At 41.0% G+C, this 26,777-nt stretch overlaps 3 protein-coding genes across 3 annotated transcripts; all 3 read right to left on the bottom strand.

Annotated features, from left to right (window-relative positions):
- Positions 1 to 1,847: 1,847 nt before the first annotated feature.
- LOC113161768 (butyrophilin-like protein 1) lies at positions 1,848 to 4,280 on the bottom strand. The gene is made up of 5 exons (XM_026359568.1): positions 4,203 to 4,280; positions 2,903 to 3,247; positions 2,403 to 2,489; positions 2,158 to 2,244; positions 1,848 to 1,993 (listed from the first exon to the last, which is right to left on the bottom strand). Exons 1-5 carry the CDS (start codon positions 4,252 to 4,254, stop codon positions 1,848 to 1,850), a joined length of 717 nt encoding a protein of 238 aa, XP_026215353.1. The 5' UTR covers positions 4,255 to 4,280.
- Positions 4,281 to 6,379: 2,099 nt separating this feature from the next.
- Positions 6,380 to 10,410, bottom strand: acta1a (actin alpha 1, skeletal muscle a). Its single transcript, XM_026360072.1, has 6 exons — positions 10,267 to 10,410; positions 9,593 to 9,917; positions 9,227 to 9,388; positions 8,681 to 8,872; positions 8,277 to 8,458; positions 6,380 to 7,910 (listed from the first exon to the last, which is right to left on the bottom strand). The coding sequence occupies exons 1-6, from the start codon at positions 10,393 to 10,395 to the stop codon at positions 7,767 to 7,769; spliced, it is 1,134 nt and encodes a 377-aa protein (XP_026215857.1). The 5' UTR covers positions 10,396 to 10,410; the 3' UTR covers positions 6,380 to 7,766.
- A 2,400-nt stretch (positions 10,411 to 12,810) lies between these two features.
- On the bottom strand, positions 12,811 to 26,451 carry nup133 (nucleoporin 133). The gene is made up of 25 exons (XM_026360071.1): positions 26,193 to 26,451; positions 24,073 to 24,188; positions 23,828 to 23,931; positions 22,977 to 23,210; positions 22,681 to 22,851; positions 21,739 to 21,894; positions 21,583 to 21,653; positions 21,280 to 21,427; positions 20,727 to 20,877; positions 20,495 to 20,649; positions 20,148 to 20,239; positions 19,877 to 20,040; positions 19,352 to 19,446; positions 18,601 to 18,825; positions 18,398 to 18,520; positions 18,200 to 18,299; positions 16,986 to 17,249; positions 16,770 to 16,903; positions 16,297 to 16,455; positions 14,902 to 15,037; positions 14,593 to 14,711; positions 13,919 to 13,999; positions 13,748 to 13,812; positions 13,448 to 13,536; positions 12,811 to 13,068 (listed from the first exon to the last, which is right to left on the bottom strand). Exons 1-25 carry the CDS (start codon positions 26,318 to 26,320, stop codon positions 12,932 to 12,934), a joined length of 3,417 nt encoding a protein of 1,138 aa, XP_026215856.1. The 5' UTR covers positions 26,321 to 26,451; the 3' UTR covers positions 12,811 to 12,931.
- Positions 26,452 to 26,777: the final 326 nt, after the last annotated feature.

Raw genomic sequence — 26,777 nt, 5'->3', positions numbered from 1 at the left:
TTAGTTTATTCATTTATTTATGCAGTTACAGTACTTATTCGTGCAGGTTATATTTATGCAGAAAGAGACAATAGAACATGCAAAACGTTTTATAAGTCAGCTCAAAGCACTTTCCTTAGATTTAAGACACTGGAGATTATAACAATGTAAATACATGAAATTACGCAGAAAGCCCAGTAAATCCCACTTAAGCAGCACTAGTACAGTGAAAACATTCCCTTTAATGGAAGAAACCTTCAGCAAAACCAGGCTCAGTTTGGGCGTCCACCTGCCTCCACTGGTTGGACTGAAATTGTGGACGTTCTGTTATTTACTATTCTGCCACAGTGCAGGTAACACATGCGATGACCTGGCTGCATGGTGTGTAGTTGTTTTGTGTCTCTCAGTGTGGAGGAACCTTCTACAGGTTTATGCACAACGGGTGCACTGCCTCACTGTGACTGAGTTTGCAGCTAGAGCAGCTGCCATGTAAGAATTGTAACCTTTATTTTGAAAGAGCAGTATTTCCGGTCCTGATTGCCTGATGTGCAGATATTTAAAGATAAAATGATAAAATATGATTTTTACACAAAGACGCCTGGATAAGACTGCACATGTGCATTTTACCTCCCTAAACTGTGAATAGTAACTTACTCCGTATCTCCCGAAGGGCTGCTGGCTGTAATATGAATACTTCCAACTAATATATCTTATTATAACAGGGTTTTTGATTTGTTGAGAATAATAAAAATCTAACTTTCATCATCAAACTAAATCTCAGCAGCAGGAAGGAGATAATAAAATTAGTGCTGTTAAATTGAGGCAGTTTAGTTTACAAAGAAAATAAATTGCTAGAAAAATGTTTTTGAATTGAAAAATCTCATAAAAAATCCACAATTATCATAAAAGAGTGAAATTTCATTCACAATGGTCCTAAATACCAGAATATAAAAATATAAAAATATTGTGCATATTAAAAAATAAAAAAGAGGCTGGACCTTCAAGTAGTTTGCTGTGGTTAATCCACCACTGATTATTTTCAGTCCTCTTACTTAATATATGTGCAGCAGTGTTTAGTTTCTACAGGTTACTGTGTGTTTGTGTTGTTCTGTGTCTCACATTTTAAACTTTTAAATACTGCACAGTTTAGGTACATTTAGTACCTATAATTTGGAGTCTTCAAGTAGCTTTTTTTAAAATATAAAGCTAAATACTGGTAATAATACTAATACTAAAAAGAAAAATGATATCTTAAAAATCAGTAGGTCATAAAAAACCTAAATAAAGTTATAGAATTATAGAAATATATGGGCCACACATACAATAACACATAAATATTTACATACATGTTGATACAAGAGGCTTGACTGAAGACACCATGTTCTTCTGTGGGACATAGGAACAGTCAGTGGGCTCAGGTCACAGCTCATTTAGTACCAACAATTCTTATTATTTAAAAATAAGTTAATAATATTCAATCAATCTAAATCAATTCTAACTTTTATCTCTAATATTTAAATATGTCTGTAATGTTGCAGCTGCATTTTGAACTAATTCTACTTGTATTAAGCCCTGAATGAGTAGTATTACAGTACATTTACAGGGCATGAATAGTTGTCGGAAGCTCTTTCTGCTTCTGAGATGTAAATAAAACAACGTATCCTCCAGTGAAGAGTCTGTTATATGAACTGAAAATAACAGCGAAAACAGTGAAACGCAGTAAATAAATGAAACTTCACATGTTCCTTTTCTCAGCGGCTCCACTGCAGCAATTTCACAGAATTGGACGTATATAACGTAATATTAAGCATTAAGCGGTAAAACATCATCAATGGTCTCTAAACCAGATTTTTGTTTGTTTTTTATATCTATCTATCGCTGATGAGGACTGAACAGTTTTCTACAGGGTTCTGCAGGGTTTCACCTCCTTCTGCCTCTTGGTTGTTCAGCATTTCCAGTGTTGATCCATTTGCTGCCACCTGCGGCTCCTGCTCTTTACGTCCTCTGAGCCGCTCTGTACAATGAAAAGCAGTTTGTCATGTGTGTGAAAGTTTAACTGTACTCTGTGTTTCTACAAAGCAAAAAGCCAGTGAGAACAAAGCTGCGTCTCAGAAGAGTCAGAAACTGTCCATTTTATATAATAACGACTAAAAACACAGGGTTTGTTCCATAACTTACTGATTGTAACAGCAATGATAACAGTGGTGATGACAGCAGTGAAAATGACTCCACAGACGACACCGACGACGTTCATCTGTTCAGCACCTGAGAGAATATTTAGAAAGACAATGAGTTTAGAAGAAAGCAGAGTTCCCTCGGCCTCCTCCTGTTTGAAAGTCAGGCTCATTATATGAATGTTTCAACTCAAGTTTCAAAGGTTGAAAAAACAGATGTTTTGATAAGAACAACACAAAGTGATTTACCAGAGTTGTTTGGTTTGGTCACTTCTCCCAGTGGAGGTTGAGTTGTGCTGAACTCCTCTTTGTTTGTCCTTACCTTTTCTTTTTTCACTGTTTCAAATGAAACACACACATGTTCAGGTGTTTTAATTATTCCAGATGTCTGATTTAGAAGCAGAATTCAGAATGAGACACACTGTAGTACCCTCCAAAAGTATTGGGACGCCAACGCTAATCTATTCTATGCACCACAGACGTGTGTTTAAGGTCAGCTGAATGGATTTCATCCCAATTTCAACTTTACATTGACGAACACCTCTGAAGAGAGCTCCTTTTGACCCAGATTATAGATGATGCAGTCACCTTTAATCTGGGTCAAAAGGTGACCAAAGTGTGACCAAACTCCCAGTTCACTTTGCATGTAAAACCTGAGTCACCTCACACTAAACAGTGCTATGGTCCTGTTCCAATACTTTTGGATAGGATGTAATTTGATTATAAAGTGAGAAATTCATTATACTTACCAACAGTAACAGTATTAGTACAGCTGGTCTTGTTTTTTGGGACGTTGCATTTGTAGACTCCACTGTCAGACAGTCGGACTGAGGAAATCCTCAGGTCCAGGATTCCTCTTTTCAGTTCTTCGTGGTTGAGCTTTGTCCTGTTTCTGTACTGCTCCATCTGAAGACCGCTCTCGTCCTTTCTGTGTCTGTACGAGTGGACTACCTCTACCTTGTTGAGGTCAACTCTCTTCCAGTCGACTGTGTAAGTGGACACATCGGCGGCAGGACGCAGACGACATGGTAGAGTTACATCTTCACCTTCTTGTGCTTTGACCGGCTGAGTCTGACAAATGGCGTCAAACTTTCCTGTGAAGAAAGAATTAGAATTAGATTAAGATCATGAACCTTTTTCAGTGTGAGTCTGTTGCATTAAATCAAAATCACCTAATAAGCTGCTCAGTGAAGCTGGAAAACATCTGAGTCTCACCTGATCTAAGATCTTCATCATGTTTCTGTTCATATAACCTGCAGCAGGAAGTCGATATGAAAACTGCTCTTCATGATAATTCTAACCCGTCTAAATTTTCATGTCAAATATTTTGTTAGTAAAATGGAAACTGATCAACATAATCCCTTTGAAATGCACCTTTAGGAGCCTCTTCTAAAAACTACAGCCAGTGACTCAGTGACATCTAGTGGACAAGACGAGCTGATCCTTCAGACAGGCCGAGCAAACCAGTGGCAGCAGGAGGAAGTAAAGAAACCCTGCAGCCAACAACAGTTCACAAACTTTCCACCACCACTGTGTGTGGAGACAGAAATCCTGTTTCATCCTGTTCAGCTGATCCAGATGTTATGAAATGTTATCTGATGTATTCATTGCTGATTTAGTATTCAGTACTGCCATAGTTTCAGCAATGATTTCAAATCAACAAAGCAAAAGTTCAGGATCAGGAGTCCTAATCTTCTTATATTTTCATATATTTCCAATATTGAACAGGTCATACAACAAGTATATTATTAAAATAATGTTCACACGCTGCAGCTGTGTTTTTTTTTTTTTTTTTTTTACTTTACTTTACTTTAATTTACTGCTTCAATTTCCAACAAAACCATCATTTTCAATTGTCCTGTTCTCTGTTTCTTACACAGGCTCAAGTTATATGAAATGTTCTCATGGAAATTAATTAAAAAAGAATAATCAGAGAAGAAAAAGACGAAAAAGCGTCAATAACAGAAGAGAGAGAAAGTTTTCTTCAAGTTTCCTTAAACACTCAACAATTGTTTCACTATTTAACAATAAATCTTAATTTCAACTCACCAACTGCAACTCCCGCGACAATACTCATTAGGAACAGATGAACAGTCTCCATGATCCAACCTGTCACTGAGATCTGCTCCTTCTGCTAAAATAATATTTCACAGAAAATGATTCTCACATGTGTTTGTATCTAACAGATTCCGGTCAGTCCTTCAAAATAATTGTTGTTATAGTTCAGTGATTAACTTCTGTTTTATCACTTGGAGCACATCGTGCTTTTATTTTGTCAATATCACCGTTGGCGAAGTTTAATTGTGAATTAGATGAATTGTATTTTTAAGACTTCCTTTTATTCTTAGTATCAAGGAGGAGGAGCGGACACTTTTGGTTCGGTTTCATTATAGGATGAAGAAACTCCAGTCTCGGTTCGGTTCTGACAAACTTTCAGCTGAGCCTCGTTTTGCGGTAACTTTATGTCAACATAGGTAAAAGTATGTGAAATTTACTACGTACAAATAATAATCGAACTGTTGATAACACGAATCAGACGATTAATCCAAATTTATTCCACATGTAGCATAAAGACGATAAAGCTGTTCCCCGTCTCCCCACAGGTGATGGGGGGGTTCCAGGTGTGACAGGTAAATAAGTACCGAGTGAAAATCTAAAAATACAACAATAAAGAAATGTAAAAACTTTAGATTCAAGTTTGTTTCCGGAAAGATGGCGGAGCGGCGAGATTTGTAGTTGTCGATCAACGTCAGTGTGAACAGAAGGAAATGAATGGCTCGTTTATTTATTTAGTTAGTTTATCAATTAAAACTGTTGGTGAATGTCACTTGTAATAACCTGAAACCAGCAGCTTAGTGTAGTAGTAGTGGTCACATCACCTACCTCACCCTGCCAACCGATGTACTGATATATGTAAGTCGCTCTGGATAAAAGCGTCTGATAAATGACTAAAATGTAAATGTAGAATAAAACATGAAATACATGTTCCTGTGTTAAACAAGGTGAAAATGGCTCCATCGTGTGTCAGTGAGATGAATGTGCGTTCTCCGTGATCTCAGTCTGTTCGGTGGACGGAGTCATGTGAACCCAAGCACACGTCAGCTGTTCTCCATCTTTTTCACTGTGAAACGTTTTTAATTCAATTCAGTTCGTTTGTATTTGTATAAATCAGTCAAATCCCAACAGAAGTCAACTCAAGGCACTTTACAGTGTTTAAGATTTACAGTTATATAGAGTTATATAGAAAACCCATCATAACTAACACATAGTTCAGAGTCGCCTGATCCATCTCTAACTATAAGTTTTATAAAAAAGGAAAGTTTGAAATCTAGTCTTAAATGTAGAGACGGTGTCTGCCTCCAGAACCTGAACTGGGAGCTGGTTCACAGGAGAGGAAACACAAAAGCTACTGCAGAGATACAGAAGTGCCGACTGTTTTTCTAATACAGTATTACTGCCCTTCAGATTGGACTGGTAACTCTGGTAGTGGTTAGTTTGTAGTATAATCTGTGATTGTTAAATGTCTTTTGGTCATAATTTAATGTAAATAAGGCCCAAAACAAATCATTTAAAAATGTCCTCTTTCTAATATCACAGGCTTCACTTTAGTTTGTTGTTAGTTTTTCTTCAAACGTTGCTGCAGCTGAAAGGATTTTGTCACAGTAAATTTGAGGTAGCTGAGGACATGATAGGAAAACCCCTACAGAGAGTTAGTGGAATCCCCTTTCACAAGAGGGGTGGGGGGGTGAAGTGAAATGTTCTCATGGAAATTAATTAAAAGAGAATAATTGCAACAAGGAAAAGAATAGAATAGAATAGAAAAGTGCTTTAATGCCATTTGTACTCACTTAACAAGTATAGCCAACTGTATACTAGAGGAATGCACAGGCATTCCTCTAGTATACCGCAACAATACTCATTAGGAATAGATGAACAGTCTCCATGATCCAACCTACCTATCCTATACAACCTGCTAAACCAGATTCTGTCCGGGACATTTCACGTGTATAACAGCTTCCGGTCAGTCCTTCAAAATAATTTACATTCTTGTCATAGGTCAATGATTTAATGTATGTCTTATAACTTTATTTTAAAAACATTTCGTTTTTAATGTCACAGGCTGAACTTGTGTGTTTCTACATCTTCTGCATTTCTCCGCTAGAAGGAGGTTAATACCGGGGAGTGACGTAGCTGTCACTGTAGGACAGTACCCACTCACATGTGGAGCAGGTTTGTGCTGCAGTTTGATCTGTTACATTTTTGGCCTGTTTGTAGTAGTTTGTGTCTCTCTGTTGATCTCTTGTTACCTTCTCAGTTTCCTTCTTAGTCCTCAGTCAGTAAGTAGTTAGTCCTTACTCAGTAGTTAGTGTTATACCTCTGCTGTAGTTTTTGTGTTTCAGTTTGGTCAAAACTTTGTGTTTTCTCTGCAGTACGATTGTTTTTGTGTGGTTGTATCTTAATAGAATGAAGTTCTGTCTCTTTATGGTCATTGTTCATTTCTTTTTGGTCTGTTCCAGTTGTTTTATATTTCATAATGTTATGTTTGGACTCTTTGTGGTGATTTTACCTCTTTATCTTGTTGGTTGTTTTATTCCTTAGTTGCAGAGTTTTCTGTTCCTTCTGAGTAGGATTGTGGTTATTTTTTTGATTATCTTCTTGTAGGTTTATGTCTCTCTCCTCATTTTTGTGTTTAGTTTCTTGTCATTTTTTCATCTCATGGTATTATTTTGTTTTTGACATCATTTTGTGTTTGTATATTGTTATTTTGTCATGTTGTAGTACTTCTGTGTCTCTTGTGTCCACTTGTGATTTGTTTTGAATCATTTTGTATTAGTTTTAATCTGCCTGTGTTCATTTCGTACCTCGTTTCAGTTCTGTTGAGGTGATTTTTGCTGCAGTTACGTGTCTCTGTTGGTGTTGTTGACTCTTTAAGCCCATTGTGTCTCTTTTTTGGTCATGTTGTGTCAACTTATAGTAATTTTGAGTCTCGAGGTTGTTTTTCGTAAACACTAGTATTTGTGATGATTTGGCATCTTGTTTATTTTTATATATTATAATATATTTTAACAGACGTGGCTGAAAGCACAGAGGGTTTTATTTCTTTGTGTTGGTGTAGACACAGGTTCATCACTTCAACACAATCTCTCCTGTGAAGTTTATTGTAAATCTGGATCAGAACTAGTTGATTGGATTTGGGAGACTGATAATTTACATAGACAATTTCTTTATTCTCAAGGTAGAAAATTCAGATATTTTACTTCTCACAACGGTGATGAGTAGAATCTAAAATCAATCATTTCAAACTACTCCGAGTTAATGAGACTCTGATGACACTGAACATTAAATATCTCAGAATAATGAACAGCTACAGTTTGAAAAACAGAAGTTTTTATTTGCTTCGTTGTCTTGTTTGGTCTTTAAATTTGGAGTTTAGTTTCCTGTCAGTTGGTCAGAGTTGGAGTTGTGTTGTCGTCTCACATTCATTCACATTCAGAACATCACAAGCACAAAATCATGAATAAATAAAAACTATGTACAGGTTCAGACTCTCCTGTGGTTTCAGAGTCCTGGGACGGCCCCGATCCTGAGGCGGTTTTCAGAGGCTCTTCGGGTTTAGAAGCACTTGCGGTGGACGATGCTGGGACCGGCCTCGTCGTACTCCTGCTTGCTGATCCACATTTGCTGGAAGGTGGAGAGGGAGGCCAGGATGGAGCCGCCGATCCAGACCGAGTATTTACGCTCAGGGGGGGCGATGATCTGCAGAGAAGGAAACCAGGATGGTGTTTTACTACAGTACAGTGTAGTACAGTGTAGTATAGTGTAGTACAGTGTAGTACAGTGTAGTACAGTGTAGTATAGTGTAGTAAAGTGTAGTACAGTGTAGTACAGTGTAGTACAGTGTAGTATAGTGTAGTAAAGTGTAGTACAGTGTAGTACAGTGTAGTACAGTGTAGTACAGTGTAGTAAAGTGTAGTACAGTGTAGTACAGTGTTTAACTGGGTTAGAAACTGTTTGAACCCCCAAAAACACAGCTCTACCTACAGTATACGACAGTATCAGCTGCTGCACATTCATAAAACACAGGTGTCGCTCAGACTAGAAGCAGCTCTCAGGTTCTGGTACCTTGATCTTCATGGTGCTCGGAGCCAGAGCTGTGATCTCCTTCTGCATGCGGTCAGCGATACCCGGGTACATGGTGGTGCCGCCGGACAGCACGTTGTTGGCGTACAGGTCCTTACGGATGTCGATGTCACACTTCATGATGCTGTTGTAGGCGGTCTCATGGATGCCAGCGGACTCCATACCTGTTCAGGTGAGAGGTTCAGTCAGGTACCGTTTCATTAGGTTACTCCTGTAGTATTACTAATGATAATAAGTGCAGTTTTCCTGTCAGTGGACGCATCAGGACTCAAGATGATTTATTCTCTTTCTATTTGTTTCTTTCCAGGAGTTCATCATCATGTGACTTGATGAGTTTTCAGTTGTTTCCACTAAAAGAAAAAAGAATAAAAGTTTGGAGGACTCACCGATGAAGGAGGGCTGGAACAGAGTCTCAGGGCAGCGGAAACGCTCGTTGCCGATGGTGATGACCTGACCGTCGGGCAGCTCGTAGCTCTTCTCCAGGGAGGAGGAGGAGGCGGCGGTCGCCATCTCGTTCTCAAAGTCCAGAGCCACGTAGCAGAGCTTCTCCTTGATGTCACGAACAATCTCACGCTCAGCTGGAAACAGAGCAGCGATCAGAGTTTGTGCAGAATGACAGAAAATACAGATTCATACTATAAACTGGTGAATTCACTGTAGAATAAGATGAAATTGGAATATTTGTTTGGAACATGTAATAAATAGCTTGTAACCAGCTAAATTAACATTAAGATGTGTGTTCTTAGGTCACTGGATGCTATAACTGTTGCACTGATGCTCTTTCTACAGATTTCTGATAGATAAATGTCAGATATCTACATTTGTTAGGGTGGAGTATGAACACAGCTCCAGTGTTGACAGAAAATGTTACTTTTCTTTTTTAATCTAACATTAAAAATGTCAAAAACTGGACGACAGTGTTTTGTGTTTACCGGTGGTGACGAAGGAGTAGCCTCGCTCAGTCAGGATCTTCATCAGGTAGTCGGTCAGATCACGACCAGCCAGGTCCAGACGCATGATGGCGTGAGGCAGAGCGTAGCCCTCATAGATCGGCACGTTGTGGGTCACACCGTCACCAGAGTCCAGCACGATACCTGAGAGAGGAGGAGGTTTTTAAATCCAGCTGACGTCCTCCAACACACCAGAACTGAACATGATCATCTTCAAGAAGCAGATCTGAACACAGGACTGTTAGACTGGGTTTCAGTGGTGGTCTCTAGAGGCCGCGTGAGGGTCCAAACATATTTTAGACCTGGACGGCTGCACTTTGATTTTACAGCCAACACCTGAAGACTCACCGGTGGTACGACCCGAGGCGTAGAGGGACAGCACAGCCTGGATCGCCACGTACATGGCGGGGACGTTGAAGGTCTCGAACATGATCTGGGTCATCTTCTCCCTGTTGGCTTTGGGGTTCAGGGGGGCCTCCGTCAGCAGGGTGGGGTGCTCCTCGGGGGCCACGCGCAGTTCGTTGTAGAAGGTGTGGTGCCAGATCTTCTCCATGTCGTCCCAGTTGGTGATGATGCCGTGTTCTATGGGGTACTTCAGGGTCAGGATGCCCCTCTTGCTTTGGGCCTCGTCACCCACGTAAGAGTCCTTCTGACCCATACCCACCATCACACCCTGAGAGGGGGAGGGAAAAGGGGTGAGGACTGATGACAGACTGAGCTCTATAATAAATATTTTATTTATTTTGTTCGATATAAATCTGTCCTAGTTTAGGAAAGTTGTAATTATTTTAATATAAGATGTAGAAGTTCATTTAAATCTACTCTCACAGAAGATTTCTACTGAATATTACAACAACCTGACTCTAAAACACTTTTTAATTCTAATTCTGATCCTGGCAGAGGAATAAAGGTCATAAGGTCACTAACATCACAGGTTTACTTCACTTTAAAATTGTTATTGTGTAAATTACTATCAGAGATCATCGGGTTGAGTTTGATTTATGGCTCCTGTGGTCCGGTACCTGGTGACGGGGGCGGCCGACGATGGAGGGGAACACCGCCCTGGGGGCGTCATCTCCAGCGAAGCCTGCCTTCACCAGACCGGAGCCGTTATCACAGACGAGGGCGGTGGTTTCATCGTCGTCACACATGGCTGCAGATTCTGGAGGAAGCGGGTCAGAGACAGTAGTGGGTTAAATATGAGGCAGCATCTTTAATTTACAGGAGGAACAGAGGTCACTGAAGTAAACTGTGATGATGCGTTCAGGGGTCACACAAAGCTCCACAGCTTAAACTGCAAATATCAATTAGAGCAAATACTTTTCTATTCACGTTTTCTGAAATAATATTAAACCTAACTGTGCCAAACTATGAAAGTTCCTTAATCAGTAAAACTCAAGAGGGAAAAATGTGTTGACTAATCTTTGCATTATAAATACCCACATAATTATTTTGTGGCTAGATCGTAAATAAAAAACACAATTTAAAAGACTTATTATACAATTATAGCCCAGTTGTCCTGGCTTACACGGCTTCTGTTCTGTAACAATAATAATAATAAAAAAATTAGTCAATTTTAATTTTCTTTTTTTTTTTTGTAATTTCAGTCTTTCCGACGGCGCCTGAACGCAGCTCTTTGACCTATCAAAATAAAAGCCTTTCTTTTGTTCCGGTTCCGACCCTCGATCTGTTCATTCACAGAACCCCCAGAACTCCGTGGACCCGGCTGCTGAAAACTCTCCCCCGGCCTCCAGCGCTACTCCAAGCCGCTTACCTCTGCTCGTGTCCGGCTGTCAGCGACGGTTCCAGCTCCGGGGGTGACGGCAGCGCCCACCGGGTCCTTATAAACCCGCTCTGTCCGGACCGGACCGGACCGGCCTCCGTATTTGGTCGCGCGGGAGACCTCGCGCGTGGGGCGGGCCATATATGGAGAGGAAACCCCCCCCCGCGAGGCCGACGCGGAGAGCACGAGCCCGTGTATGGACAGCACCGGCACACACGGGTCAAAGGTCAAATATCAGCTGACTACATATGGAAGGTCAACTGTGCTTTTTCAATATTAAAGAATCTGCTGCAAACAACAAGTGACGTCATCTGGAGGAGCTCCGATGACGTCAGAGAGTAAAAATTAATATAAAACACAAAGAAACAAAACAACAGTAATAAAATTTACAATAAAGAGACAAAGAGCGAAACAACAACCGACATTAAAGAAATAACGTGGAGTAAAATATGAAGCACATGGAAATTTAAAAAGCAGGATTTGATATCAAAGAGTTTTTTATTCTGTTCCAGGAAACTCAACGGTTCCTCTCCGTCTCACTTCTGGTCCGACACCCTGAGATTTATGATGTTATTGGATTAGAAGCTCCAACAGCGACATCAACACAACAGCTGTTTCTAAAACAAGAGGGTCGTGACCTGTAACAGCTGCAGCCAGAGACCAGAGACCGGATTCCTGTGACCCGGCTGTGTTTGTCCAGTTGTGGACCGTCCAGGTGTCAGGATCCAAATAGAAAAAGTAAGATAGATGTAGATGTAAAACTGACACCAGCCTGTGGTCGTGGATCCAAAGGGGAAGATGATGCTTCCTAAACATTTGGTGACAACATGACTTCCCTCATACCAGAGCTGGGTGATGACATCACAGACCTCTGGGAACTAAAACGTCCCAGGACCACAGACCATGCAGCCGTGTTGTCTGAACACACCGTCCACATGAGAGGAATTTAAAGAGCAGACCTGTGCACAGGTCCCTGAATGTCACCCTCTGTATGATGGGACTTTTCTGTAGACTGAGATAAATCAGCTCCTATCAGTTCTTCTATTTACAGGTCGGGCCGTCGGTCACTTCACATCTATTTCTAACTAACATCTGTGGTCCGTCACCAAACAGCAGGAAGTCCTGAACCGATCCAGACCAGTTCCTGGAGTCAGGTTTCTGGCTCTTTCTAGGACTAACGGCTCCGATCCAACACAAGGACAGAAAGTAAAAGTCCTGCAGAGGAAGTCTGCAGCTAATTAACTAAATCTGATAATTATACTTAACCAGAACAAGAAGCCTGCAGCCTACAAAAATATTTAATACTTCACGTGTATAACGTATAATAAATAAGAAACTAAATCAATATTATTATTATAATTAGCTCCTTTTAAAGACCCGGGGTTAGAATTAGTGGGGACTGGAAATCAAACCACCAACCTCTGAGACACAGTCGTATTTATAGGGGAAAATATTTTCTGTATGTGTAATTAAATCAAATTACAGTTTAGAGAAGCGTATTTTACTTAAATTACATTAAATCACCTTTGTGCTTTTAAGCTGCTAAAAAAATAAATTTGTTGTGAGTCAAAGCACGTTGGAACATTTGACTAAAACTAAAATAATCTACAATCAAATTATTTATTATATTTTAACTTCAGTTAGAATTTAGTTGGAGAACCTGAACAGATTAAATATGTAAATCATTCTTCATTCATCTCCATTTTAACATTTTAAATCTATTAATTTGTAAAATCTCAGAAACATCACTAGATGTCAGTAAAGGACAACAGAACCCACTGGATTTAAACTTGAGTCTAAATACAGAAATACAAACACATTTATTTAGAAAATGTCTACAATCATTCAGAAAAATCAATATAACCAGAGAGGAAAGAGAAGCTGAAGTGCAGTTACTTGTTACGTCACATCTGGGCTTGAAGGTAATGTTCATAATTGGCTCGAAGGACAAATTCAAAATAAGGTTTTGATTTCAAACTGCTCAGATCGTCCGACTCCAGCAGCTCTCTGACGTCAGGCAGGTATGTCTGCAGAGGAACACCTGGACAAGAAAGAAGAGAAAACGAGACTTAAAAAATACACAGATGTAGTAAGTTTGAATCACAAAAGTTTAGGAAAAAAAACAAAACATCAAATATATATATAAGTGTATGAATAGACAGAAGTCGGCTATAGACAGTGACTAAAATAATACAAAAGAAAAATATGATGGAAAATCACAGTAGAAAAATTCACAAACTGAGTTTAAAGAAATGCAAAGTGAGTAAAAATGAGCTGTGGACAACAATGAGCATAAAATGTCTAATTAGTGATAATAGATGCAAATTAAATGCAAAACAGCTCAAAATAGATGCACTATTTCTACAAAGAATCCTAATTCTGTCTCTACTTGGAGATAAATAAAACCACAGGTTTCTCACCTTCCTGGATGAGTTTGAGCAGGATCTTAACGAAGACGCTGTCTCTGGCAGCTTCCAGCGGGTCGTCGCTCCTGTCGGCTGTGGTCCAGCTGAGAGGCGGCATCAGAGTCAAACAGCACGTAAAACTAAAGCAGTAACAAGTCTCACAACAACCTGCGATGAGGAGGAGGAGCCACCTCCTTCCTCCAGCTCACCGTTTTGTCTGAACTGCATTTAATGATTTCCGTTCTTCAACAACATTAAATCTTTACTCTGCACTGACTCGAATGAGTGGATAAATTAAATCCTGACAGATCTTACTCGTCTCTCCTCAGCGCTTTCCCGAATATCTCACATTTCAGCAGGTCGATGTCCACAGCGTCCTCCTGCAACATCAAAACAGAAAACCCACTTGAGCCAACTTTGAAATCTGGTTCATCTCAACTAGCTGGACGTCAAACAGCGGAGGACTCGATATGAACGTGAGGTTACCTCATTGATGTACTCCAGCAGGTCCAGAGCCTTTTTGAAGTCGTACTCGTTGGCTCCTCTGTTGTCATCACTGATGTACAACTGTGCAGAGGAGAAAAGGACAACGTGAGCAGAGCTGTAGACAACCTGTAGGGTTTGTTAGTTGGAGCAGACCAGTCTGATTTAATCCACCTCGTGCTCCTTTAACTTGGTTGTCAATTGGACTTTGTTACCAAATCTAACAAGATGACATTTTCCCTCCGTCACTTATTGATGATCACTTATTGTTCTGTCTACAGCCCAAATACAGATTGTTTTTAACAGGTCATTCTGCTGTTACGGACTGATCCACCTACTACATACACTGCTCCACCATGAGTCCAGATCTACGCTGTTTCAGAGCAAAATGGGAACATCAGGGTGGGAAGAGAGGCTGGTGAAGTGATGCACCCATCGTGTCTAGTGCCGACTGTACAAGTCTGTGGGAGCAGTGCTATGATCTGGGGTTGCTGCACTTTAATTAGCTGCTTTAATTTACCAACATTTCTTCCACCTCTGTTGTTGTTCTGTTGGCTTTTTTTCCTGCGTGGACCCAAAGGAAGGTTTCAGTCCACTGTGCATATTGTAGAAGGAATCTTGAATCTTTAATCTAATAAGTTTATAGGCCTGTGTGTGTGTGTGTGTGTGTGTTTAACCTGGATGAGGTTGTGAGCGCTGAGCAGAGGCATGGTGTCGGGGTTCTGCTGCTTCTCCTCCAGCAGCTGTCGAGGCAGAGTCTCCTGATGCAGCAGGAAGCGCTCCTGCTCCACGATGTCTGATTGGACCAAAGAATTTAATTTGTGATTCATCTATTTATCTGCATTAGTGATGACAATTATTCTCTTGTTTAAACCACACACACACACACACACACACACACACACACACACACACACACACACACACACACACACTTCAGTCCAGTCCTGATGAGATAAATCTTAACATTTTAAATCATACATTACCGTCGACTTGTTTGTTGATTTCGTCCTCCGGCTGGTCGGATGCGAGCGCCGTCAGTTTACTGAGAGCCAGCAGCGTCTTCTTCTTCACAAAGTAACGCGTCTCCATGTTGGCCTGGCTGTAGAGCGTCCTGTGCGCCTGCAGAGACGACAGTCAGAAACGTTAAGACTAGAAAATAATCTAATGAAATGCAGTTTTAAAGATGTGGCTGTGACCTTTAGTGAAAAAATTACTTTAGCAAGTGTTTTTGTTTTTCCTTTTTCTGAAGAACAGATCGATGATCCAACTCAAAATAGATTTTGAAACATGATCACGGTTTCTGCAGAACAAGGATTCGTTTTATCTAAAGCAGGATCAGACACTACATGTGACAATAGCATTAATACAAAGAAAAGCAGCTTCATCAGAGATAGTTTGTTAAATAAAGTCGTCTCTGTGGACAAGCAGCCTTTAAAAGCTTCTTGACAGGTGGTTTACAGAGTCCTCAGCCTCTGAGACCTGGTTTAGCAACAAAACTGCAGGTTCATTTCCTTAAACACGCCTCTGGATGTCATTTCCTACACTGCAGTAGTTTTAGATCCTGTTCTGCATGTTTAAAAAAATAAACAAACCAAAAAACCACACAGAAGGACGGAAGTTGCACATGAAACCGCAAGTGTGAGTGTGTGTTTGTGTCTTTTGCTCTCTGCTGGTAGTATTTGTTGAGACAGAGTTTCAGTAGGAAAAAGCTGAACTACCAAAGGAACTACAAGTTGCTTACGTTTGATTTCTAGCCTGGAAACACTTTTTAGAACTTGTTGTGACTCAGTCCTCAACACGTGATTATTTTCAGGTTCATTAAACTATTACAAACTTTGATGTGGTCTTAAGATTTTGAACCTAAATGTATCTTTGTGAGTTTTTGAATCATATCTTTATCAACTAAACCAAAAAAGAAAAAAGTCTAAAACAAGTCTCACTGCAGTGTTATTGTTCTGCTAAAGGCTGACGCCACATATACCACAACGGCCTCTATGTGTGTCCGGAAGGAAGCTGTAGAAAATGTGTGTGTGCTTAACAGAGATGGTACCTCTGCTGCTGTAGCGAGCATTTAACAGTTTTAAAGCTGCAGAAACAGGAAGTAAACCGAGTCTGTGTGTGTATTTTCTGTGCTACACTGTGGTAGCTGTGTGCGAGAATATGTGTGTAACAGTAAAGGACAGAGGAAGGAAGTAAAAAGGAAGGAAGGAAGGAAGGAAGGAAGGAACTATGTGATGTGTTTATTTCTGTGTCTTACTTTGTGTAACACCCAAGAGTAGTAGAACGTAAAGTTAATGATTCTGAACTGAAGTAGGAAAAAAGATAATTAGTGCTTAAAAAAAAGAAGTAAGGAAGTGTTTGTGTGTTGTGCATCGTACGCTGTGGTAGTCGTGCACGTGGATGTGGTGCAGCCAGCTCAGGTGCTGGTGAGAGTGCAGGAAGCTGGCCAGCTGCTGGTGCTGAGCGGCCGGTTGGGACAGCAGCTTCCCTCGCTTCCCTTTCTCCATGTACCAACGGAACAGGAAGTCAGCAAAGTTCTGCAGCAGGAAGTGAAACAACGAGGAAGTCAATGAGAAACAAAACGAAAGTAAAACTGTGACATCAGGCTGAAGTTAGCTTGAGATGAGGAAGATAAACAGTGACTGGTGCAGGTATCACAGGTGATCACACTTAAAAACGTTCAAATAGTCACAGAGTTGTGACGTAGATTTAATAAATGGACAAATCTGACAGAAGCTGTTCGTGTTCTTTCATCTTCTTGACACTGAAATGATCTTTTACAAAAAAAGAAAACAACCACATTTATTTGGTCCCGAGTGTGAAGTGAACCTCAGTTTTTAGATCTCTGTACCTGGTCTGCGAACTTTGCCATGTAGTGCTGCAGGCGACTCTGGTTGTCGGTCCTCTCGCACATCTGGACCAGGATGTCGAAGTCACAGTACTTCTCAGCCAGAGCTGCCACCCACTGGTACTGACCCAGCTCCACTGCAACACATTCTCAGTTTAATGCTAGTTAATGTTTCACCTGTGAACTGTTTCAAGGATTCTCACAAAATGTTAAACTCACACAGTGGTGCCAGCAGCTCCGAGCGACGCTGGCTGTACTCCATCTCCAGGCTGTTGTAGCGCTCCTGTTGGGCCCCTGGGGGCCTCTGCTGCTGCAGGGAGGTCAGCTGGGCCACATAGCCGCTAAAGTAGATGTCCAACAGAGCCACCAGCTGCTCACACAAGGCGCTGCGCAGCTCTGAGTCGGCGTGCGGATACACCGAACGCAGGATGATGTCGTGCTGGCGAGAGATGACGGTGCGAACGCCACCTACACCACCTGACGCTTTGGGAGGAAAAGTGATTTAAGTGACTTAAGTGATTTGATGATTTGTCTCACTGAAAGTTTGAACATCTCAAAGAACAAACTATTCTGTTCAGTAGTTTCAGTCTCTGATAAATTCTTTAGGCATATTAATCCCTAAAATACTAATTTTCTAAAGTAAAAAGTAATTTTTAGGGCTGCACACGATTAAGTGTTTAGCAGTCACATTAATCAAATTAATGTAATTTAATTTAGACACAGAAGTTCTGTTAATAACACCTGTTGTAACAAAGTCATGACAGTAGAAATCAGTCCTGGTCAATATAACCTCATTGATGTCAAAGTGAAAACAGCTTTTTCAAAGTTATGTCAATTAAATCAAAATATATCAGGTAAAATCAGTGTTTGTATTAATATTCACCCCCTCAGGTCAGTTTTTAGTAGATGCACCATTGTCTGATATAACAGCATGGAGTCAGGTTGCGTGGAAAAATTAAGTGTGAACAGTCCTTTTCAAGTCCATCCACAAATTACCTGTTGGATTGAGGTCTGGACTTTGACTCGGCCACTCCAGGACATTCACCTTATTGTCTGTAAACTATTTCTCTGTATTTTTCACGGTTTGCTTCAGGTCATTGTCTTGCTGGAAAACAAAGCCGTGGTTGTCTTATCGACTGAATAAGATTTTCCTCCAGGATCGTCCTATGTTTTGCCACATTCATTTTACTCTCCACCTTTACACACCTCTAGAGATTGCTGCTAAATGATCCCCTGATTTATACTTTTGACCTGATCTCTCTTAACCAGGGACTGAATTTCCAGACACAGGTGTCTTTATACTGCAGTCACTGCACTCAGGTGATTCTCATTTCGCTACCAACACTAAATGTAACACTAAACCTCTGTTGGATTAGGTCAGTAATTTTAAACAGGGTGAATATTTTTAAAGGCACTGTGGAGGTCTGCGTTACCTGTCCATGGGATGTACTCAGGCTCTGCAGCAGCATTTTCAGAAGCTCTGTACATGGAGGCTTTGGTCTCTCTGTACTGACCTGCCGCCTGAAGCATGTCCTGCACACACACATTATTCAAACTATTTTACCTGATAAAATTTGGTTTGTGGAAGCAGCACATTGGACCCTTTCTGAAGTGAGAAACTGTGAGTTTACCTTGATGATGTTGTTGATGGTGAGAACCACCTCGGCCCACTGCACAGAATCGACCGGGTTCTCCTTCAGACTCTGCTCCTCCTCCTCCAGCAGACAATCGAACACAGAGGAGATCTGAGACACCTGTGGGAGCACAAACCGTCCATCAGTGATCCGACTTCTGCGCTGGTCCAATAGTCACAGCAGGACATTCAGACACAAACCTCTCTGAAGAAGACGTCAGCGGTGGTGAGGCTGGGTGGCACAGCGGTGTTGTTTTTCTGCAGCGCGGCGCTGATGGCCCGGTTGACGAGCTCGGCGTGTTTGGCGTGATGGTTCTTCAGCACCATGGCCGCCTGCAGCCTCTCTGCGTGTTCACACAACAGCAGGCGTGTTGCCATGGGAGACGAACGCACGGTCACCTGTCCGAGCCGGTCGAGAAGACCAACCTGTGAGAGGAGCGTATCCAATTAGCAGGAAATACATTGAATTTCTTGGACTGTAGAGAAATGGGAAGTGGTGAGTTTCTTGGTGTAACAGCGCCATCATGTGGTCTTTTATTAGAACTGTCACAATTTCTCCCAGGTAATGAACTGTAAGATGCAAATGAGTGATTCTCTAGACTCCTCAACCAAACACCAGCTGTGTGAAGTCTCACCTGTTAGCTCAGAGTGCAGACTGAGCAGTTAGCTTCAGAAATATAGTCAGAAGCTGCAGATGGTTTTAAAATGAGCTCATCTTCTTTGGTCACACCAACCTACTTGATATCCTCCCCCACCACGTCCATAAACCTCCTCTTTGCTCTTCTCCACGTTTGGCAGCTCCATACTCAGCATTCTTCTCTTCCCATTAAACTCCGTCCTACCTGCACTCTAATATTCTCATTTCGAATCCCGTGACTTCACAGATGCCAAAATATCTGACCAACCAACAGAAAACACTGGGGCTTTATTAAACTCTATGGTGTGTGTTTACCTGGAGCAGGAAGTCCATAAAGCAGCCATGCGCCTTCATCTTATCTTCCAGCTGGTGCAGGATGATGAGGGAAGTGAGAGGGAAGCCGACGCTCTCTGGATGAAACGGAAACAAGAGTTAAAATGTAAAAATATGTTTGAATCAACTGTTCAAGAAGTTTAGTTAATAAATGAACTGATGCTATTTTTGTACATTTAATTTATTCTTTATCATTTTAAACAGGATGTTTTAGGATAACTGTATTTATTATTCTTTGTAGTGTAGTGTAGTGTAGTGTAGTGTTGTATTTAGTATCCATTGAGATTTATTAAGCTGGGGGACAGGAGGCAGAAATAAAATCTATAAAAGTGTTTAAATAAAATGTTGTTTTGTACAATCTGCAGTAATGTTACTACAGTGGTAAAGTGCTTCTTCCTCTTTTATACTGTAATTTATTGGAAATTTCTCTAATCACAAATTTACTGAGGAACTGAGGAAAAATGCCAGACCAAGTTTAACTCTCTCCTCCCTCTTTTCCTTCCTCACCATCGGGGACGGATTCAGCCCAGCGTGGGTCAGAGGCTGGGTAGTCGTCAACCAGGTCCAGGTTTATTTGTGTCACCACACTGTCGAGCTCGGCTCCCTCCTCTCCGTCCACGTCGGCGGGGAAGAGTTCGTCTGTGACAGTCTGAGCTCCCACCAGATCATTACTGACAAAGGAGACAGGATTTCCTCTGATAACACTGATCTTCTTGAACAGTATCTCTCAATTAAAGATTTAGTGTTTAAAAACTAAATAAAACAAATTCAGACGCACCGACAGAACTGCAGGAAAGCCGCCTTCAGGAGTTTGGTTTTATCCTCCTGAGCTACAGGTTCAGCTCTGGATGGAGTCTCCATGGCTGAAACCTGAAACACAGAATCAATGATTTTTAAAATCAGCCACAGTCACACTGTCTAAATGGATTCTCACTGTGTGAACAGTTGATACAAGAAAAATTAAAAAGGCTGAAATCTTAATGGTGTTTGGTAAAAATACTAAAATAAATATTACACACACTGTTTTATAACTGAGTATAACCCAGGACCCAGAAGATAATTTGACATCTGCAGATAATTTAGCTTTTACTTTGTCTAAAGCTTTTTTGTCTGTTTGACTTTTACCTCTGGGGCTGCAGCCAGTGAGGAGCACAGAGAGTCCTCCATGGTCTCCGGCAGGATGGAGGCGCTCTCTCTGGCCACCACCGCCACCAGGCCACTGTTCTGGGAGAAAAACACCGGCAGGTTGGCGCAGCAGCCTCCTCCACGCACACCATCACCTGCACAGACATGGATCGAGTGTTTTTAAACTATTTACTACACACAAAAGAAAGGATCCCGCAGTGCCAGGTGTTACCAGGTGAGTTAAAGCTGATTTTCTCGTCAGGCAGCGCCGCCCTGCTGGTTCCTGTTGAGCAGGCGTACACCAGCTCCTCGTTGTAGAGGAAGGCCATGGAGCCGGGGGAAGGCGGCAAAACCAGGCTTGTGGACTGCAGCGCCTCCTCACTCTGAGAAAACATGTGCAACAGGAAGAGTAGGTCTTCTGTTTATTAGGAATGGGTTTTAATGAGAACGATGGCAGAGACAGCAATATATCTACTGTCACACCAATGTAAAGATGGTAAATTTCATTTTAAAAATATCAGCTGTATGTGATTGAATAACAGACAGGATACGTGATTGAATAACAGACAGGATACACCGTTTTAATAGGAAGTAGTTGCACACTAATATAATGACAGGAGATTATGTTTTGTGTGTTATTTATATTACCAGAAAGTTAGTGTTATATAGTTTTTGTTAAATAACTTTAATTTTACATTTGTTGGTAGTATGGTTTTGTGCAATCATTTTTGACAATGATTAGTCGTTATCTGATTTGATTTCATCTCTGCTGGATCAGGACTGACCTGGAAAGGGGGGTTGTACTTGGTGACTTCCACAGTAAACTGGTCAGAGATGGCGGCTCCGATGTCCTGCAGAGTGACCAGGCAGAAGTAAGCCAGGCAGGGCGTGTCTGACGGATGCCAGGCTGCAGCCAGAACCACCAGACCGGCTCTGAAGACACAGCACAAGCTTAGTTTCACCTGAGATACACTCTGTATACTGTATACTCATTATCTCCTTAACAAAGCCACTAAGAGTTTACACAGAGACTCTGGTCCAGACAACAGGAGGTATAAACACAGCAGTTTACAGCAGTACACACTCACTGGCTGAGCTTCATATCCAGATACGCCACATTCACTCCCTCCTTCATCTCTTCATAGTTGCTCTCCGACCCCTAAGGGGAGAAAAATCCTTCAATATAAAACACTAATAGATATTTGCAGTACTGTAGTACTCAGGATGTGTATTTGTGTACTGACCCAGATGGCGTCAGCGATGCTGTCGGTCAGAGCTCTGCGGGCGTCCCAGCTGAGGACCTGATGCTCCCAGCTGTCGTCCACTTCCCATTTACTCAAACTGGAACTGGTCAGTGTGTACAGGCAGCTGGTTCCCCCCACCCACAGCATGCTGTGGAGCTGCAGGAAAAACAGAGTCAGGTCGGAGCTGTTCTCCATCGGAAACACTGGTTTGAAACACTAATGGTTGCGTCTGACTCCTTGTACAAAGTCCCAGGAGCTGAACATGTTTCAGTTTCATGCAGAATGCAGGTGAAACATGGAAGAACACGTCAACACCTTTAGTCTACCTGCACAACAGAGTCTCACATTAGTCTGATAAACTAATAATCTAAATATAAATGTTACTTTCATTTATGTAGAATTTAATGTGAATATTCTGCTCAGAGGGGATTTGTGTTTTCTCTGTAATTCAATAAGGTCCTGATCTTACTGTGTAAAGTAAAGTAGAAGTACATAATATTAAAATCTTTGGAGGGAAAAAAAATGTAATACTGTGACCATATTTCACGCAGTCCTAGTAAATATTCTCTTAGCGACATGCAAATGTTTTCTAGGGGCTATTTTGCTTCAGTAATTTCTGGTAAAAATCTACAGATGTGTGGGAAAGTATCTGCTTTCCTTTTGAATACTTCAATATTTCATATTAATCTCACAGTAAATGATTTCTGAACTTCCCAGTTACAAAGTACAATCGTTCTGTCATAGTCACAGTTGGTGTTTGATAACTTATTGGCTTCAATAACTGAAACTTTTACTGATTTTGTTTTATTTTAAGTTTAAGATTAGAAGCTGTTTAGTCATAAGATATTTATCAGTCAAATTGTCCTCATGCTTTTGTACCTACGGAGATAAAATAGAAAATGACCCTCAGATCCCACCATGGAATCTCTCAACTGCACTCACTGCGTCATTGGGTGGTGGGGAGAGGATACCAAACAGGCTGGAGACACGGCGTCCGATGCCGGACAGCATCCCCTGACCCTGCTGCAGCGCTCGACACTGCAGCTTTCCAGAAGAATCCGCACTCACTCTCAACAGCCGGTTCTTTGCGGAGGACAAGACGAAGTTCCCACCCTGAAAGGGCAGAGAAACGTCAGGATTAAAGACAGAAGTCAAACAACCGGACTGTTCCAACTAGACACACAAAGCTAATTTGGTAAATAAGCAGCAACATAAATGTGACTTATTGATTTACTTACTCTAACAGCAACAACAAAGTTGCAGAGATCTCCGAGGTCCACGTCTGTCTCTGTGTAGTTCCCCTCCTGAGCCAGACTGGGCCAGAATCGAACCGTTCCCTCTGCAGCCACAGCCAGGACTGAGATAGACTGAACAGGGGCCGTCTCCAGAGGAGCAGCAGACGTCACGGCCACGAGGTCGGCCGTGTAGTTGTACTCGCTGCTGGGAAGCTGCAGCTCCTTACACACAGACAGCTGCAGGAAAACACACAGAATCATGAATCGTTTAATGGTTTAAAAGTGAGATGTAATTACCATCACATCATAACAAAACCTATGTTTACAGTTCACAGATGGGTTCAACTGTCAGTTTAGATATTTTTGTATTCTAGATATAGAGCTGCACAATTAATATATTTACCATCCCAATGTCAGAGTGTGCGATCAAATAACTGCAAAAGGTTGTGATTTAATAAAATTGAATAAACAGAACATTGTATTTTTATGTGAGTCTAAGTTGAGAGTTATTCATTTCATAATTATAAATCTGTTTTTACTTTGATCACTACGCAACAAATTATACCCTTTGTTTATAATATTGCAAACACAAATCACTATAGGACTTTTTTACCACATCATGCTGCCCAGCCTAACTTTTCCAAAACCCTTCTAGTTTTGCCAGTTCGCAGAGTCCCAGGGTCAAGTCAGTCCCATGAGCAAACACTTGAACATAAACTACTCTTGTGACAGTGGCGACCGTCTTATTACAAAACTACACACATCTACAGTTTGTGCTACAGCTTTTCTTCTCTTTCCTTTCATAAATAGCTCATGTAAGTTAGTTTGTGGATCCTTTTGGAGCTTTTCTGCACCTTGGCCACAGCAGTCTGACAGATTTTCCAGATGATCAGTCTCTCTCCACACACCATCCAGGCCCAACCGCTCTCATTGACCTTTACTGAGATCTGATCATCGGCTACAGACAGAAATGAGAGAGACAGAAATGTTCAGCAGCATCAGTGGGACAGGACAAAGTCGAATAAAATGGTCTTCATCAAGAACAGAAAATCTGACTAAAAAGAAACTTAATTTCTAAATCAGACACAGGTTTCTTTACCATCAGCCATCGTCAGCGCCTCCATCACTTTAACAGGCAGCGATGAGCCAAAGGTTTGCACATCATAGCTGACTGTTTCTGTGGTGGCGTGGCTCTGCACTCGGGTGGGTGTCGACCTGGTGGAAAGTGACTTCAAGTTAGACAAAGTGGACAAGCTGTACATGTTGCTCAACCAAAATGAATGTGGTTTGAATTCAGAGAATATGTTGTGTTAATTACAAGTTTTGGGATGTCTCTTGTATGATTAAGTGTGGTTTCTTTAAATGTGTGCTGTGTTTGTCTTTTTTGAATTGATTCCAGACGAACTGGATCTGGATCTTGTTCCTTTTAGATTCTCAATCTCCTTCTCGTCTCTCTCCCATATTCTGTTTGTTTGTTCTTTTCTCCCTGTGTGACTGACCTGCTTTGATTCTGCCACTTGTGTCTCTGTGTCTTCCTCTTTCCCGCTCTTTGTGGTGAAGAGGAGGTGGTGCAATTCAGGTATGTTAGCACAAACAGAGCGGTGCTCGACACACATCATGTTGTTCATTTATAGTATCAAGAGACCCTTAACTGGATATCATCATCACTTGCCACCACCATGAGCCAGAGTAAGAGAGGCTTCAACTTTCCTAGATGTAAACCCTCAGGTTCACTGTGACTGCTTTTAATGTCAGAATCACTGACTGAGTTTCCCCTTTAAATTCATTGATACCCCTAGAGCAGGGGTCGGCAACCTGCGGCTCCAGAGCCACATGCGGCTCTTTCATCCTTATATTGCGGCTCCGCGCGGCTTGGGAAAATAAATTATAATTATTTAATTGAATACAGAATGAAAAATAGAGTGATACTAAGAACCTTCCAAGACCGGACAAACTCGTGTTTGAAACATGGAATTCATCCCCGACACCTACATAACATGAAGAAATCTGCATTTTAAGTCCTGTCGATCTTCGGATCCACATACGTATGTGAGCAGCTATTCTCCATCATGAACTACGTTAGAAACAAACACCGCTCACGCCTCAGGACAGCTCACTGCGTGAAGATGAAAGTGACTTCGTAAAGCCCCGATTTGCAGACGCTTTATCAGAGGTTCAGGTGCAGAAGTCCCATTAACCAAGTAAAATAAGTATTTCTGCAGATAATTTGCAAATATTTATTTTTCATTATTTAGTGACATAGTACTTTTTTCCCATTTGTTTTTTAAATTCAGGTCAAAGCTCAGCTACACGCTCCGAAAGCCCAAAGGCGATATAAGGATGACAGCTCACGGCATTTTCTGTTTGCTACATAGATAATTTAAGTTCAGCTTTTTAATTCATTCTTAAGAGATCTTCAACTCGACATGTTTTTCTTTCTTTTTTTTGTCATTATTTTTTTGAAAGTTTAAAATGTGTTTGTTACATGAATGAAATTTAATTTTCTCTGTAGCACTTAATAATTGTCATAAGAAACACACTATAGCTTATTACACAAAGCGTAATAGTAAAAAAATAAAACTCTATTATCTTTATTTTAGATGTCAAAAAGTTTTTGCGGCTCCCAGTGTTTTCTTTTCTGTGGAAACCGGGTCCAAATGGCTCTTTGGGTGTTAAAGGTTGCTGACCGCTGCCCTAGAGGTTCACATAGTTTTGCCACATACAAAAATATAAGACTGGATAATAAGTGTGAGGTTTTGTCTCATTTGTGAAATTAAACTAGTTTTTAATACCTGCACATGTATATGTTTGTAATTATGTGTGGAAATCAGTGGTTCGTGGATGAGTTGTGCCTCTTCCTCAGGTTTTTCAAATTTTTTTCCTCTGAAACAGTTTTTTTGGTTTTTACTTATCTCACTGGTCTAAGGGTGAAGCAAATCTGTGATACACAAATAAAGCTTGACTATACTGTGACATCAATAATAATTTGTCTTTCTTGTCATACTTAATCATATCAAATTGTAATCTAACTCAACTCACAACTTACAGCCTGAGTTTTCACTAAAGTCTCTAAATAATGTTCATAATTGTAGGATTTATTGCAGGTGTGATGTGTGTTAAAGTGTAATAATTGTAGCTAGGTGTACATGATAAACGGGCAGCTGACTAGAAACATATAAAAACAAAAGCTAAAGCTGCACCGGACGCTGTTTCACTCACCTCGCCGACAGAGGCGTCCTGCGCGGGGAGAACAGGAGACTGTTGGCCGCTCCGGAGACGCTCTTCCTCCCAGTGGTCCTGCCCTGCTGCCTGCGGCCGGAGCTCGGAGCGGTGCGGGGACTAAACATGTCTGCTGCGGTCCACCGAACTGCTGAACAGTCGGTAAACGTGATAAAACTGAATCGTTTACAACAACACGAACGTTCACCACATTTAGCTCGGTCCACTTCTCCAAACAGCGCGGCACAGTCGCTTCAAAAACACGTCATCATCGCACAAGCACCGCCCATTTAAAAACTTTATTAACAAATAAAACAAAAGCAAACAAAATAACTTTATTGACAACTATCTCTCTCTATATATATAATTTTAATTATAGTTAATTGAATTATAATAATTATTATTAATACATAATTATAACAAGTTAATTGAATTATATATGATAATAATATATAGATTTCGTATTGTAGCCTACAGCTTCTTCAGGTATATTTCCACAGTACAGAATACTGTGATTAATATTAGAAAGGTGATCATTCTACTGTTTATTATCGAGTCATATAATCATTACTACAGTGATGTATA

This window comes from Anabas testudineus, chromosome 1 (assembly GCF_900324465.2).
Source record: "Anabas testudineus chromosome 1, fAnaTes1.2, whole genome shotgun sequence".
Classification (NCBI taxonomy): Eukaryota; Metazoa; Chordata; class Actinopteri; order Anabantiformes; family Anabantidae; genus Anabas; species Anabas testudineus.
This window is presented reverse-complemented; position numbering and strand designations above follow the sequence as displayed.